This window comes from Aquarana catesbeiana, linkage group LG01, assembly GCF_042186555.1.
Source record: "Aquarana catesbeiana isolate 2022-GZ linkage group LG01, ASM4218655v1, whole genome shotgun sequence".
NCBI classification, from domain to species: Eukaryota; Metazoa; Chordata; class Amphibia; order Anura; family Ranidae; genus Aquarana; species Aquarana catesbeiana.
Window position 1 is genome coordinate 86826594 of NC_133324.1, and position 15618 is coordinate 86842211.

A 15618-nucleotide genomic window follows, 5' to 3' on the forward strand; every position below is an offset into this window, starting at 1 on the left:
AAATGCCCAACTGCTACTAAAGTCTGCTTACCAGGAGCAGTGTACATGAGGCCTAACTATCCAAAGTTAAAACAACAACGGCAGGAGATTTAATAGATGGAAAGATGAAAAAAAATTACTGAAGGTCGCTTTAAAGCTTGTAGGAAGATTTTCCATTCTCCTCTGACCATCCTGTGAGGCTGCATGACTCCTGACCCTGTGTCTGGAAAGTGCTGATTGGCCCTGTGCCGATCGCATACACCCCCCCCCCCCAAAAAAAAAAAAAAAAAAAAACTCTCTAGCAATCTACATTAAACAGAGCATGTGCAGAGTGCCGCAAGACTCTGTGCTATCAGGAGATGTATTGGGGACTGTGGAAGAAGGGGAGGATCGGAGAACACAGGATCAAATATCCATTTTACACAATGCAGAGTCTTAACCCCTTAGGTTCCACAGTGAGTATAACAAGCATGCTTTAATGCAGACTAATTTTACTGTTTTAAAAATTTGAATATTGTTTACTCTCAATGCTTGTAGAGCTTTGATTAATCTGTATTGTCTTCTTCTAATGTGAATATTATATTCTATGTTTTACCTTGCAGAATCCTGTTAAAAGCATTCCAGATTCACATGAAATTACACTGCAGCATGGCACAAAAACTGTAAGTACAAACAATTGTAAATTTACAAAAAAAATAATAAAATGCTCAATTTTATGCTAAATATAAATTCAAACTGTTCTATGTGTAATCAGTTGTAATTTGTCTTTCATATGGTCACATCTTTCTCCTGCTCTCCTGCTGCCTTTTGGGACAGGCTGCAGCAATAAGGCAAAAAACTAAGTGCAGGAGTGAGCGCCCTGCAGTCTCTGGGCCTAGTCATGTTGAGATTTAACCAATGTTTGTGATGCAAGCGTCTAACCTATGGAATTTTCTGCATTTTTTTTTAATAATGTTTAAACGACACACAGAGTTCAAGCATGCTATATATACACTCACTGGCCACTTTATTAGGTACACCTTGCTAGTACCCGGTTGGTAGGCATAAAGGGATGGACATGGTCAGCAACAATACTCAGGTAGGCCGTGGCATTTAAACGATGCTCAATTGATAACTAAGGGGCCCAAAGTGTGCCAAGAAAATATCCCCCAAACCATTACACCACCACCACCAGTCTGAACCGTTGATACAAGGCAGGATGGATCCATGCTTTTATGTTGTTTACGCCAAATTCTGACCCGACCATCTGAATGTCACAGCTGAAATTGAGATTCACCAGACCAGGCAACGTTTTTCCAATCTTCTATTGTCCAATTTTGGTGAGCCTGTGCGACTTGTAGCCTCAGTTTCCTGAGGCCTGTTCCTTTGCTGACAGGAGTAGCACCCTGTGTGGTCTTCTGCTGCTGTAGCCAATCTGCTTCAAGGTTTAGTGTGTTTTGCATTCGGGGATGGTATTCTGCATACCTTGGTTGTAACAAATGGTTATCTGAGTTTCTGTTGCCTTTCTATATTCTCGTACCAGTCTGCCCATTCTCCGCTGACATCAACAAGGCATTTTCCTCCACACAACGGTTGCTCACTGGATATTTTCTATTTTTCGCACCATTCACTGTAAATCCTAGAGATACCTGTGTGTGAAAATCCCAGTAGATCAGCAGTTTTTTTTCTTTTATACTCAAACCAACCTTCCTGGCACCAACAACCATGCCACATTCAAAGTTCCTTAAATCCCCTTTCTTCCCCATTGCGATGCTCGGTTTGAACTTCAGCAAGTCGTCTTCACCACATCTAGATGTCTAAATGCATTGAGTTGCTGCCATGTGATTGGCTGATTAGCAATTTGTTTGTTTTACCAAGGAATTGAACAGGTGTACTTAATAAAGTGGCCCGGTGAGTGTATATAGCATCTCCTGTGATGCTTCATTTCTGTTCCTTTTGGAAAATTACTCATTCAAAAAGTTCATGTAGCATTCATACCTCCATAGGCCCACAATCTCATGGTGGACAGAGGAAGCACTGTGTTTATTCCAAGTGATGGATAAGCCAGTACTCCAAACTAAATGCAGCTAAATACCAGGTAATGTGTTGGGGCCACGTGAGACCTTTATCAAGGGGACATGATGCCGTGATAAAGGGATCTGATGTGGCCCAGAAATGTTGGCATTATGACAGTAAAACTCTGGCTTTTGTATTTAGTTTGTCTATATGCATGACCTGCTGGGTCACATGACTTATAGCAGTGCTGTAGATCAGTGTTTCTCAACTCCAGTCCTCAAGGCGCCCCAACAGGTCATGTTTTCAGGATTTCCCTCAGATGAAATAGCTGTGGTAATTACTAAGGCAGTGAAACTGATCAGATCACCTGTGCAAAATAATGGAGAGCCTGAAAACCTGACCTGTTGGGGCGCCTTGAGGACTGGAGTTGAGAAACACTGCTGTAGAGTGTGAACCAATGTCAGCAGAACCTTCATTCACTTTCACACCCCAATGCATGCCACCAAAGCTGCAATAAAACAGAACCAGATGGCCACAGATCCTGCTTATTTTTATTTTTATTTTTTTTAATTTTTATTTTTTTTACAGCTTGTACTTTTAGGCTTTGTGATTTTAATAACCTGTCTCATTAATGCCTGGGTAATCCTATTAAATCAAGCATAACTCTGCAGGACAGGTCCACTTACAAGCTCATGTATTATCAGTTATCTAAGATTTCCATTAACAATACTCTTATAGAGGCCAACTATAAAACGCTTCTACAATGGTACTTGGTACCCACTAGAGTAGCTAAGATGCATCCTTCCACTTCGCCAAACTGCTTCTGACGATGCGGACAGTTGGGGACAATGTACCATATGTGGTGGCAATGCCCCTCGTAACTAGATTTTGGATTCAAATTTTCAATTTAATCAACTCAGTGATGGGGGTAAACATTCGCAGATCTCCTAAAAGTAAGGTTAAAAGTAAACTCAATTGGATTATGATCAATGATAAACTCACTCATATTCTTTGTAATAAAGTAAAGAAATTTAATAAGCTATGGGACCCATGGATTGAGTACATTTCGACACCGTAGTGAACTCCCAGGACGACCCTCTTTCTCCTCCTTTCACTTTTTTTTCCCTCGTTTTCTTCCTTTCTTCTCTCCTCCCTTCTCCTTTTTTATTTGTTTGTTTTTTTTTCTCTCATCAGAAATTTCATACACAATGCAGATGATCACGTATGAGGCCTCCTACGGCCATGAGTCCTGGGACTGTCCCAGAGGCCACAACCGGGACCTCCCAGGACTCCGGGTCTTTACCATCCCCTCACACTGGGGTTCCACGGATCATAACTGGGAGGCTATTGTTAAACTCCATCAATTTTTAGATACTTATTACGCTCTCTATGTTCTGTTATTGCGATAGATGATGGATAAATACTTTGATCATACTTTTTATTTTTCTGTATTGGTATGGGATGTTTTGAAAACCTGACGCCGTTCTGCGTATGCGTCTGGCTATTCTGGATTTTGTTATTCTTTCAATAAAAACATTGAAATATTAAAAAAAAAATGTCAATACATGTCTTCAATACTTGTAAATTTCCCCACGTTATACCTCTTGTAAAATGCCCATTGATCTGCAAGAAACCAGTGTTTTGGGCGGAAATAATTCCTGACCTATCTGAAAGATTCACATATCGAAGGAAGATGTAAATGATTACGCCACTTTCATACACAATATGCAAGAGTAACTTAGTTTTCCCATTTACATTCATAAATCGGCATTATATCTATGATAGTGTGATAAATGTATTCCGTAAGGTTCATAGCCTCCAATCATTGTAAAACTTGAGACTTGGAAAGGTGGGGGAATGCCAGTTGAGAGCTATCACTCATTGAATAGCACTAAAAAGGAGTATGAGCCAATCTCTGGCATGGGGGTAGTTCTGTATATCTGGTTGTGAAAATAAGGCACATGGGAAGGTCAGGGTAAGTTGTACTCCAGTGATTTGAGCTGTTTTAGAGGTGGCCTGTTGCCAGAGAGACTTTAGAACTTTAAAAGTTGTGGAGAAATGTGCCTCTATGAGAGCAGCTCCTAAAAAAACAGGTCTCCGAAGCTGCTGGGAAAAAGGGCATGTACCATGTTTGTGTGCAGAATCTTGGCCATACCCAAGATCTGATGAAACCAAATTTAAGTCTAATATGAATCTGTATTACACTTTTTGTCTACCAGCTGATTCCTCCAAATGGAAATCTGGGATTTTAAACAGCTCTTGCCTTACAGCATGGAGCACGTCATGGGTCATGAAAATTCTGCAGATGAGAGTATCAGAATGACCTCTTAAATCTTGTTCTTGAAAACTTTGACCCTTACAAGAGACCTTTTTGAAAGTGCCCAGTAGAGTAAAACTGAACAGGGCCCTGTGATTAATGTGCATGCTCTCAGTGACAGATAAAAGGAGGTGACACACAGAGTGCTCTGTTCATGATCCACAGGAGGAAAGTCTTGCTTTTCCCCTGTGTATTGGGGGATTACTTACAAAAGCACATGGTAGTTATGTGTCCCGGAAAGCACATGTGTTGATATTACCAGGGAGACTTCTCAGCTCCTCAATGACAGGACAGCTGGTGGCCAGGGTTGACCTGAGCAAACGGATAATGCTGTAAAGGGCCATGTTAATCGCTGATGTTCAGCCTTTCAACATCCCACTGTAGGTATCCATAAACAGATGATTTACATCAGCTTTGTGTATATAATAGCATGATCGGGGACAGCAGTTTAGCAGAAGAAGTAGGACCTTTAGTGAAAATTTCAGACCATGTCACAAAAGAAATCTATGCTGAGTGAAACCTGGAGGCTGCTGTTATTACCTTCTGTTTATGAAGAGGCTACCTGGCTGGCTGTTATGCTGATGCAATGTATTTGGGACCTGTAACAAGAATGCAGATCAGGAGTTTTCATTTGATGCATGCTTGGTCCAGGTCATTGGCTCAGAATGTATTGAGGTCAGAAAAGCATCACTGGTGTTCTAAAACCAACATTTATGGAAAGAGCTCAGCAAGGACTGCCTCAATTTTTTTTCAGTGTAGTTTCCTTTAACAGATTGCCCTTCGTTGGCTCTTCCATAGCCTTCCCTTTTACTGTCCTACATTAGAGAGGTGTCAGCTGCAGGGAGAGCCATACACTGGAGCTCATGACTATGCTCCTATAGACATGTATAGACAAAATGCAACCTCTAACGTTGCTCTGCTTGTGCACATGTCATATTGGTTAGTGGAGGAAAAAGTAGGTATGTCTTTAGTTATATTCAGGCCTAAGCAAGCATTTTGCAGACCCAAACTTAAAAAAAAAAGGTTCCCAAGCCCACAGTGCAGTGTGCAAAATACTTAAAATGACAAGTGAACCAAAAAAGTACATATGAGCGCACACACAAAGTGTACAGGGTGTGTCCTGAAGAGCCGGAGAGGTGCAAGACTGCTGACAGGGGCGAGGTACTCTGGTCATGGCAGACCCCTTTACTCACAGCCAGATGACATCAACCACCGAATACTGGGTTAGGGGCTGTCTCGAGGAGGCAAGGGAGGAAGGAAACTAAGGGCCTCATACTCTCCCCCTAAACTTCAGGGCTCAACGCACCCTACCATCTGGGTGAGTAAAAAACACACATAAAAAAGTGAAGTGAATGGAGAAAAAATAAAATGAACGCCTTGGTGAGGTAAAATGCCTAGGCCCTGCAACCTGGTAACAAAAATTGCTACGGTCTTGGCCAAACTGCCTAGCAAGGTGCGGAAGAAAAAACATTTGGTGTCATGGCCAAAGTGCTTTTCACACAGACCAAACCCATAGCGTTATTCTGGCACCCCTGAGTTGCCACTCCCAAGAGGCACTTGATACAGTGGGCTCTCTGCCTTCCCAGCCCTCAGACCAGATGACAGCACTCAGATCAGGAAGCAAGGGGCCCCTTGGAATCCTCCACACCAGGGAAATACTCCCCACCCCCACCTTACCCCGTGGGCATTTAATTTGGTTTCTTTTAAATGAGGAAGAACCTTCAGGGCTCCCATCATGCTAGAAGGAATTCTATACAGCCTGCCATTCCAGTCAAAAGGCCAGAATGTTGGAGAACACCTACTGGACACTGATAAGAAAAGTCTCTACACTTGATCTTCGCCAATAATGATGGGCTCTGGCGTGTTCGGATTGGACCCGTCAGGAAGCCGACAATGTACACCGCCAATCATAAGCAAAATAAAGAAAGGGGTTATTTAGGGACTTTGGGAAGCCAAAACCTGGTAAGGTATGTATTTCCATCCCTATGGGACTTTAAATGAAAACATAACTCGCTAGAGCTATGTATTTCCATCCCTATTGAGTCGAAGGAGAGAGAGCAAGGAGAGTGGGACTTTAATTGAAGCACCAGGTAACAAAGGATAATTAGGTTGAACAAGAGGAATTTTATTGATGTGGTAATGTAAATATACATAAATTGTTTATCAGGTACATAATGACACAATAATAACAATAGCCATAATGATAACAAAAAATGTTTCAAAACGTAACCGCTAGAGTGAGAGGTAATAGAATAGACATGGTAAAAAGCAGTAAACAGTTTAAATGGCAGTGATATCTCAATGGAGATCATAAAAAAATTCCATGGTTCAACCCAAACTAATTTAGATAAAATCGTAAATGCGAGGTAATGCCTGCAGGACCTGTGGCCTCACTAGACCTGACGAGGTAGATATTGTATAATAGCCTAAAGTAGGTGTAGATAGATAAAGACACGGCATCAAATAGCTCTACGCGTTTCGTGGCTGATACGCCACTCATCAGGAGCATGCACGTGGTGATCTAAAATAAAAGAATATATATGAAATGATCAACAGTAGTTGTAGACCTAAGTAGGGGATAGATGACAACCCCAATGGCATCAAGGTGCATACTTACTAGAGTTCAATGACTGGTGATGCGGCGGTGAGGCGCCAAAAGCATCCGAAATTACCTCCAACCGGGGGCCGTGGCGGGCAGCCCAAACGGGGACATCAAGGACAAGACGCCATTGGAGTAGACAATGAACCACGGGAATCGCTGCTAAGGTAAGTGAAATTGAGACAAAATTGTAGGGGTACCATGAACGGCTGGACGTGAAATTATGAGAAGGCAACCCGTGCTTGTAAGGAGAGTGATGGCGGGTGACTAAAAGGTAGAAAGTGTAGGAGGGTAAAACAAAAGAACCCATACTGGTAAGGAAGGTGATGGTGGATGGAAGGCTTTCAGTCAAATGGCTGCCAGGTGGTCAAAATAGTAAAGACAGGGGGGTGACAAGTGGTGAGAGTGAACACCAGGAACACCAAGGAGAAAGAGCTGGTGCAAAATGACAAGATTACCTGTGTGGGCAGGGAACCAACTGGAAAAGCAAAGATGACTAACTGTGTGAAGTGAGGTGTGCAAGAAACCACGAGTGCCGAGGCCGCCGAAGAGACACACGTATATGTGTCACTGTAGCGCCGCCCACCATCATCATGGCATGAATGCGGAGGAAGGGAAGGCGCCGCTAGCTGGAAGAACAGCTAATGCGGAGGAAGGGAATGCTAGCGGCGCCTTCCCTTCCTCCGCATTCATGCCACACGCCGTGACGATGGTGGGCGGCGCTACGGTGTCATACTTCCCTGTTCTTCTCAGTTCCCCCCCGTCGGCCTTCCTGAACCCCCCCCCCTCCTTCCGAACGCCCCAGAGCAAGCAGCTTGCAATGGAGGCACCTGGACATTCACACACAGAGCCACTGCTCAGCCCCACCTCCTCTCTCCCCTCATTGGCTTACTGGCTGTAATTGACATCAGCGTGAGCCAATGGATCCCAGTGCTGTCCCGGCCAATGAGGTGGTAGAGTCCCTGGAGGGCCCAGGCTCCCATGCACATCACTGGAAAAAGATCAGGCTCAGTTATTGGGGGGGGGGGGGGGGGCTGCTGCACTTAAAAGGTTTTTTACCTTAGAATGCACGAAGGTAAAAAAAAAAATTGAGCCTTTAGAACCACTTTAACAACGCCCCAAATGCAGGTTGCAAACGCAGTGTGTTTGCCTGTACTGGATCACATGGTACCCAGGTATGACATTTAAAGGAATATTTCACTTTTATTGTTTCACTTTAAGCATTATTAAAATCACTGCTCCCGAAAAAACGGACGTTTTCAAAACGTTTTCAAGACCCAGGTCCCAAAACACTTTTTATGACAATAACTTGCATATAAACCTTTAAAATTAGCACTTTAGATTTCTCCCATAGACTTTTAAAGGGTGTTCCGTGGCTTTCGAATTTGCCACGAACACCCCAAATTGTTAGCTATTCGGCGAACGGGCGAACAGCCAATGTTCGACCCGAACATAAAGCCCATCCCTATCTGAGATCATTCAGGAATGCGCTCTCTGCTTTCATCCATACAGACCTGAATAGTGAGATAGTTGGGGGGTCAGAGGGAATCAAAGTGTGCTTCTGTAATACCGAAATGTGGTTGCCCCTATGTACATACATACGGTAGTTACAAGCTATGACCTATATACATACAGTAGTTACATGCTATGACTGCCCTATATACATACAGTCGTTACAAGCTATGACTGCCCACTGTACATACAGTAGTTACAAGCTATAAGTAGAAAATAGTTTTTTAAAACAGTGACACACTTGAAAAACACTGCTTACGTTTCTTCTCTTACTATAAGGCCCCTTTTACACGGCCGGTTTGTTGCGGCTTCTTATTCCTGTGGCAAGAATCTGCAAATTCTTGCTGCAGGTTATGCGATTTAGCATTGGCCTCTCAGCACATTTAAACTAATGGTGCTCTGACAGCGGCCACTGCTGATGACATAAAGTTGCACAGGCGATTAGCTGCAATTCTGGGACAGATGACCGAGCCAGGACACAGTCGGCTTTGAATAACTGATAGCATAACTTTGGCTGCCCCTAAGCAGCTTCTGTATTGTTGTTTGAGCATTTATATCAGAGGTAGGCAACCTGGGGCCCTCCAGCTGTTGCAGAACTACAAGTCCCAATATGTCTTTGGGAGTAATTGTAACTGCCAGCCTTGCAATGCCTCATGGGAAATGTAGTTCCACAACAGCTGGAGGGCGCTAGGTTGCCTACCCCTGATTTATATATTTTGCTATGTGAAAGGACCCTAAGCCTCGGTTCACACCAGAGGCGGCACGACTTGCAGGTCGCCTCACCGAGGCGACCTGCACACGACTGCCCGGGCGACTTGCAAAACGACTTCTGTATAGAAGTCTATGCAAGTCGCCCCCGAAGTCGTACAGCACCTTTTTCTTGCGTCGCTCCGACTTAAAACGGTTCCATAGCACAGAACGGGAGGCGACTTGTCAGGCGACTAGGTCGCCTGACAAGTCGTCCCTGTGTGAACCGAGCCTAACTGCCACCTCAAAGTTTGCGGGTCGGGTTCTCTCATTGGGTAAAAAAACTTCCATGCGAGTTTTGCCAGTGCTTCACCCAAAGGGGAAAAGTGCAGGACCTGCAATGGCACATAAATTGGCACTGCGTGGGAATAGTACGCTTTGAAGCAGGAAACTGTATATTTCATTTGAAATGAATGATGAAGTATATTCAAGGCAGTATTTCACATTCAGACGTTATAGTATCCTTATTTATGTGATTGCTATGGATAATGAATTAAAATAGATGTGTGCGCTTGTTCAGATCATGGAGTTTACAAGCTAAGGTACAGACGTGAGGAGCCCACCCAAACATTTTGTTAATATCTGTGCTAAATAGTGCACTTACAATGTTTGGATTTATCCCCATTGTAGAGGAGAACTACAGTACATTTAGTCTAACTAATGGCTAGATAAGATCTTTTCACAAGGTGTTTACCCTTCTCTCCTAGTGGAAGCTCCGATCGCACATTTTCTGTCGGAAAATCCGACCGTGTGTATGGGGCATAACAGAGCTTAAAGTACCAAGGCTAGGTAAATCCTTGGAGCCAGGTAGCCAGTGCACCTTATTAATGATAATTATTATTTTTTTCTTTATTTCATCCTCATTAATGGAAGCACATGTGCCGTGGCTCCTAGAAATTGCCTAATGAGCTCCCAAATTGAAATCAAATCTAATTGCTGAAATACAGTTTTCCTAAAAAAAAAAAAAAAAAAAACTCTGAGAAAGAGAAGTTGGGTTTTTATTTATTTATTTTAGCAAATTCTTTATTTAGAAAGGAATAAAGCATCCACCAAAGCAACACAATACAAATGACATATTAGATGCATTGTCTCAGAAAAGACAAACAAGAGTCACATTATGTCATAAAAAGAGGTGCAGGAAATGTTAAGCATCATTTAAAAGTAGATTAAAACCCTCTTCTAAGATTAAATAGATAACCATAGAAAATATAACTGGACTCCCCTGATGTTTAGGCTCGGTTCACACTGGGGCGACTTGTCAGGCGACCTAGTCGCCTGACAAGTCGCCTCCCGTTCTGTGCTATGGAACCGTTCTAATCGGAGCGACGCAAGTCGCTCCGACTTAGAAAAAGGTTCCTGTATTACTTTGGGGGCGACTTGGGGCGACTTGCATAGACTTCTATGCAGAAGTCGTCTCGCAAGTCGCCCCGGCAGTCGTTTGCAGGTCGCCTCGCTGAGGCGACCTGCAAGTCGTGCCGCCCATGTGTGAACCGAGCCTTAGGCAGGGTTGCTCCTAAATTTACCTGCCAGGTGTAGTTTCCTGGGCTCATTGTTAGGGATCAATAGCGTTCACCCTAACTCTGGAATTGCTGCACTTCTCTCTTCTGTCACTGGGTGGCCGAGTACCTGCTGACATTAGATAAGAGAAGGGCAAAGCAAGGACAGATTATGAGTATATGCAGTATCTCAGCCAATGGGCGGGGTGTTTCTTAAATCCCTTGGCCTGCTGGGAGAACCTATATATTTGGGTGGAGTCAGGTAATGGTGTTCTGTGCCACCCGGACGGCTGTCTGGGTGGACGTGTGTTGTTTTGCCTGGGCTGCTAGGCTGGAGTTTCGGCCCATCCCGGGCACATCTGGGTGCTAGGCTGTCTGAGGGCCTATCCAGAAGCAAGAGAGCAGCATAGGGTTGGGATTGCGGCTTGCAGTCCAACCAGAAGTGACAGTTCTGCTGGCCAGAGAACCTGACATGGTCGGGGTGGAGGGGAAGCTGTCGCCACTAAGGGAGCATCTGCCTTATTACCAGGGACCACAGTGAGTAGCTGAAGCAAATACTGGAGCAGTATTCTCGCCAACCGGAGACGGTGAAGAATCGGGAAACTTCAGCAGGTGTCAAGGCAGGGACCCAGCCAGCGGAGGTAACGCTTGCAGAGCAGCCTTGTGTGTAAAGCCAGGGACCCAGCAGGCCAGTGGGGTGAAGCTTGAGAAGTATCTGAGTGCTAAGCTAGGGACCCAGCAGAAGCCGGGGAAATGCTTGAGGAAGATACTTAGGTGAAGATTGGAAGAGCTCAAGGGATTCGGTGGCAGTGAATCAGCAAGTCTAGTGGGAGAGACTGGGAGCTCAGTGGGTTGAGAACCTGCAAGAAGTGACTATAGAGAAAGTAAAGGAGTTTGTTACAATCTGTGTAAGGAACTGTTCTAAGACTGTTGCCATAAGAGACAGCATTCCTACACATGCAGATGTGGTTTCTTGCTGGATGTCTTTCCCTGCATGGCTGTCTACCTGTAGAAGACTCGGAGTCTGCTAATTAACCTTGCAACTACTTAAAGGGATCCTGGCCCTAACCCTCTCTCCCAAAGTTATGTTCAAGAGAAATAAATTCTCTTTGTATTCAAGAAGTGTCTGGCGCCCATGAATATACCTTGCACTACACCCACTATGCCTTACAACCCACTCTATATTGAAGAATGTCAGCAGCTCTTGGCTCTGGAGGTTCTCATTAGACTGAAGGAGGCCTGGGGCCTAGCTACATAACAACAGAAGGTGCTCGGATGGATACTCCAAATTTCACAAGAAGGACTAAGGAGATAGAGGGACTAAAAGGTGCCAGCAAGTACCAGAGAGAAAGGGGTCAGACGAAGAAAGGAAGGGAGGTGGGGGGGGGGGGGGGGTTGTGGGGCGAATGGAGGGGACGAGGCGATATGGCGCTCTTGTGAGGCAGTAGGAAGAGATCAATCCCCAGAAGAAAAAGGTTTTAAAAAGCGAGAACAAATATTGAAAAAAATTAAACCAATGTATGGCGTCTAATGTGAAACATAAAAGCAAAGACAAAACCCTAGCTGCCCCTTTTAAATTGAATAAATCCCCTTGTGACATGAAAGTGATAAGTGTGGCGCTTACATACAATTATTTTATAACCTATAGAGTATATACAATAATAAAAAGGTGAATGAATCAAGTTGGACATAATTCCTAGAACCAAAAAAATAGATTCCGACTCAAATTTCCAGTTCCTTCACCGCTTGTAGTCAACATATGGCTGTACACGTATCAAAGGTGTTTGACCTCTTTTTCCAGGTAGGTCAAAAAGCGCTTTTTGCCCTCAGAGGCTGGGATTACAGACATGACTGTCCACCTAAACTGACAGGCCGGGCAAGGAGAGCATTAAAGCGGAGCGCCGCCGAAATTTTTTTTTTTAAAAGTCAGCAGCTACAAATACTGCAGCTGCTGACTTTTAAAACATTGACACTTACCTGTCCAGGGCGCCCGCGATATCGGCACCCGAGGCCGAAGCGTCTCTCCGTCCTCGGGTGCTGCCGCCTCCATCTTCGGTAAGGGAATCAGGAAGTGAAGCCGTGCGGCTTCACTTCCCGGTTCCCTACTGCGCATGTGCGAGTCGCGCAGCGCAATACGGATGGTCCCTGCTGCCTCTGGGACCCGTGTGTTTCCCAGCAGGCAGCGGGGAGGGAGCAGGAAGTGGCGTAAATAACCGCAGATTCTGCGGCTATCTATGCCGGAAGTGGGTACAGATACCTGTAATATACAGGTATCTGTACCCCCCTCCCCCCTGAAAGGTGCCAACTGTGTCACCGGAGGGGGGAGGAATCTGATGAGTGGAAGTTTCACTTTTGGGTGGAACTCCACTTTAATCAGAGAAGCAGCCAAGAGGCCCATGGTAACTCTGGAGGAGCTGCAGAGATCCACAACTCGGGTGGGAGAATCTGTCCACAGGACAACTCTTAATCCTGCACTCCACAAATCTGGCCTTTATGGAAGTTGCAAGAAGAAAGCCATTGTTGAAAGAAAGCCATAAAAAATCCCATTTGCATTATGCGAGAAGCTATGTGGGGGACACAGTAAACATGTGGAAGAAGGACCAAAATTGTATTTTTGGCCTAAAGGCAAAACGCTATGTGTGGCAGGAAATGAACACTGCACATCACCCTGAACACACAATCCCCACTGTGAAACATGGTGGTGGCAGCATCATGTTGTGGGGATGCTTTTCTTCAGCAGGGACAGGGAAGCTGGTCAGAGTTGATAGGAAGATGGCTGGAGCCAAATACAGGGCAATCTTAGAAGAAAACCCCGTTAGAGTCTGCAAAAGACTTGAAAATGGGATGGAGGTTCCCCTTCCAGCAGGACAATGACCCTAAACATACAGCCAGAGCTACAATGGAATGGTTTAGATCAAATCATATTCATGTGTTAGAATGGCCCAGCCAAAGTCCAGACCTAACTCCAATTGAGAATCTGTGGCAAGACTTGAAAATTGCTGTTCACAGACGCTCTCCATCCAATCTGAGAGAACTTGAGCTATGTTGCAAAGAAGAATGGGCAAAAATGTCGCTCTCTAGATGTACAAAGCTGGTAGAGACATCCCCAAAAAGACTTGCAGCTGTAATTTACAGCAAAAAGTGGTTCTACCAAGTATTGACTTAGGGGGGCTGAATACAAATACAGGCCACACTTTTCACATATTAATTTGTGAAAATCATTTTATCATTTTCCTTTCACTTCACAATTATGTGCCACTTTGTGTTCCAGGCCACCTGTCCTCACTTATTCAAAAAAAATGCATGTGCTTCCATTGTGGAGACCCAGAAGTCAGGGTTAGGGACTACAGAAAACGGGGTGCCTTGACAGGACCTGTAGCCTACGCATGTATTCGCAAATGTGTGCCGACTAAACCCTTGTTCTTAATGCATATTATTAGGAAGGTCAAATGGATTGGTCGCTGGCTGGTTGGTAAGTTTGAGCTTGGAGATCTCCCTATATTTGTTTGACATGCGTCCCCCTTCCAGTGCTCCTTGCTGCAATAGACCAGTTGTAGGTGAGGACAGTGACCACTTGTTTGTAACTTCATAGTATGCCACTTTTACAGAGTGGCTGGCTGAATTCCTGGAATTTAAACTTTAAAGGACAACTTCGCTTAAAGAGGAGCTGTCCTTTTTTTTTTTTTTTTTTTTTTTTTAATGCACTTAAAATAAAAAAAAAAAAAATAGAAAGCTATTACTGTTTAAAATTGTCTTTATATCAAGAGAGAATGGGGAATGGACGGTCAGCATTTAGTTTGGGCTTGTTACTTTTTTACATTGTTGTCACTCTAACTTTATAAAGATGTATACATTGGGGGGAGGGTACAGGGAGAGAGAATACCTCATCAGTGTCCTACTGCTCCTTCATTGTCCAGTAACAGCAGAGGAGAGGTGACTAACAAAGCAGGATTTCATCAGCCATTTTTTTCTTTAGTCGCCTATTAGTTCTGTTTTAACCGCTTCAGTCCCGGTAGATTTTACCCCCTTCCTGACCAGAACACTTTTTGCGATTCGGCACTGTGTCGCTTTAACTGACAATTGCGCAGTTGTGCAACGTTGCACCCAAACAAAATTGACGTCCTTTTTTCCCCACAAATAGATCTTTCTTTTGGTGGTATTTGATCACCTCTTTTTTTTTTATAAACAAAAAAAGCGTAAATTTTGAAAAAAACACAATATTTTTTACTTTTTGCTATAATAAATATCCCCCAAAAATATATTTAAAAAAACTATTTTTTTCCTCCAGTTTAGGCCGATATGTATTCTTTTACATATTTTTGTTAAAAAAAAATCGCAATGAGCATATATTGATTGGTTTGCGCAAAAGTTATATAGCGTCTACAAAATAGGGGATAGTTTTATGGCATTTTTATTATTTATTTATTTTTATTAGTAATGGCGGCGATCTGCGATTTTTATCGTGACTGCGACATTATGGCGGACACATCAGACACTTTTGACACTATTTTGGGACCATTGTCATTTATACAGCAATCAGTGCTATAAAAATGCACTGATTACTGTGTAAATTACGCTGGCAGGGAAGGGATTAAACACTAGGGGGTGATCAAGGGGTTAAGTGTGTCCTAGGGAGTGATTCTAACTGTAGGGGGGATGGGCTACAACTCACATGACAGCGATCACCACTCCTGATGACAGAGAGCAGTGATCTCTGTCATGTCACCAGGCAGAACAGGGAAATGCCTTGTTTACATAGGCACTTCCCCGTTCTGCAGCTCTGTGACACAATCGACGGGAGACCATCGGACATCGAGTCCGCGGGTCCTGCGGGCACAGTCATGCTGTATGTGGCAGACGTGCGCTAACCCCGCCATTTAAAGGGGACGTGCAGGTATGCCCAATTGCCCACTGCTGCCATTGTGCCGACGTATATCGGCGTGCAGCGGTCGGCAAGTGGTTAAAGTGTTACT

The 15618-nt window shown here is 44.1% G+C and overlaps 1 protein-coding gene across 1 annotated transcript in view; it reads left to right on the forward strand.

Moving 5' to 3' along the window:
- Window positions 1–15618, forward strand: part of WDR70 (WD repeat domain 70) — a 455634-nt gene that overhangs the window by 66037 nt on the left and 373979 nt on the right. Inside the window, exon 6 of the mRNA XM_073621458.1 lies at window positions 582–641. Within this exon, the coding sequence (XP_073477559.1) occupies window positions 582–641 (60 nt within the window). The remainder of the gene's footprint in view (window positions 1–581; window positions 642–15618) is intronic.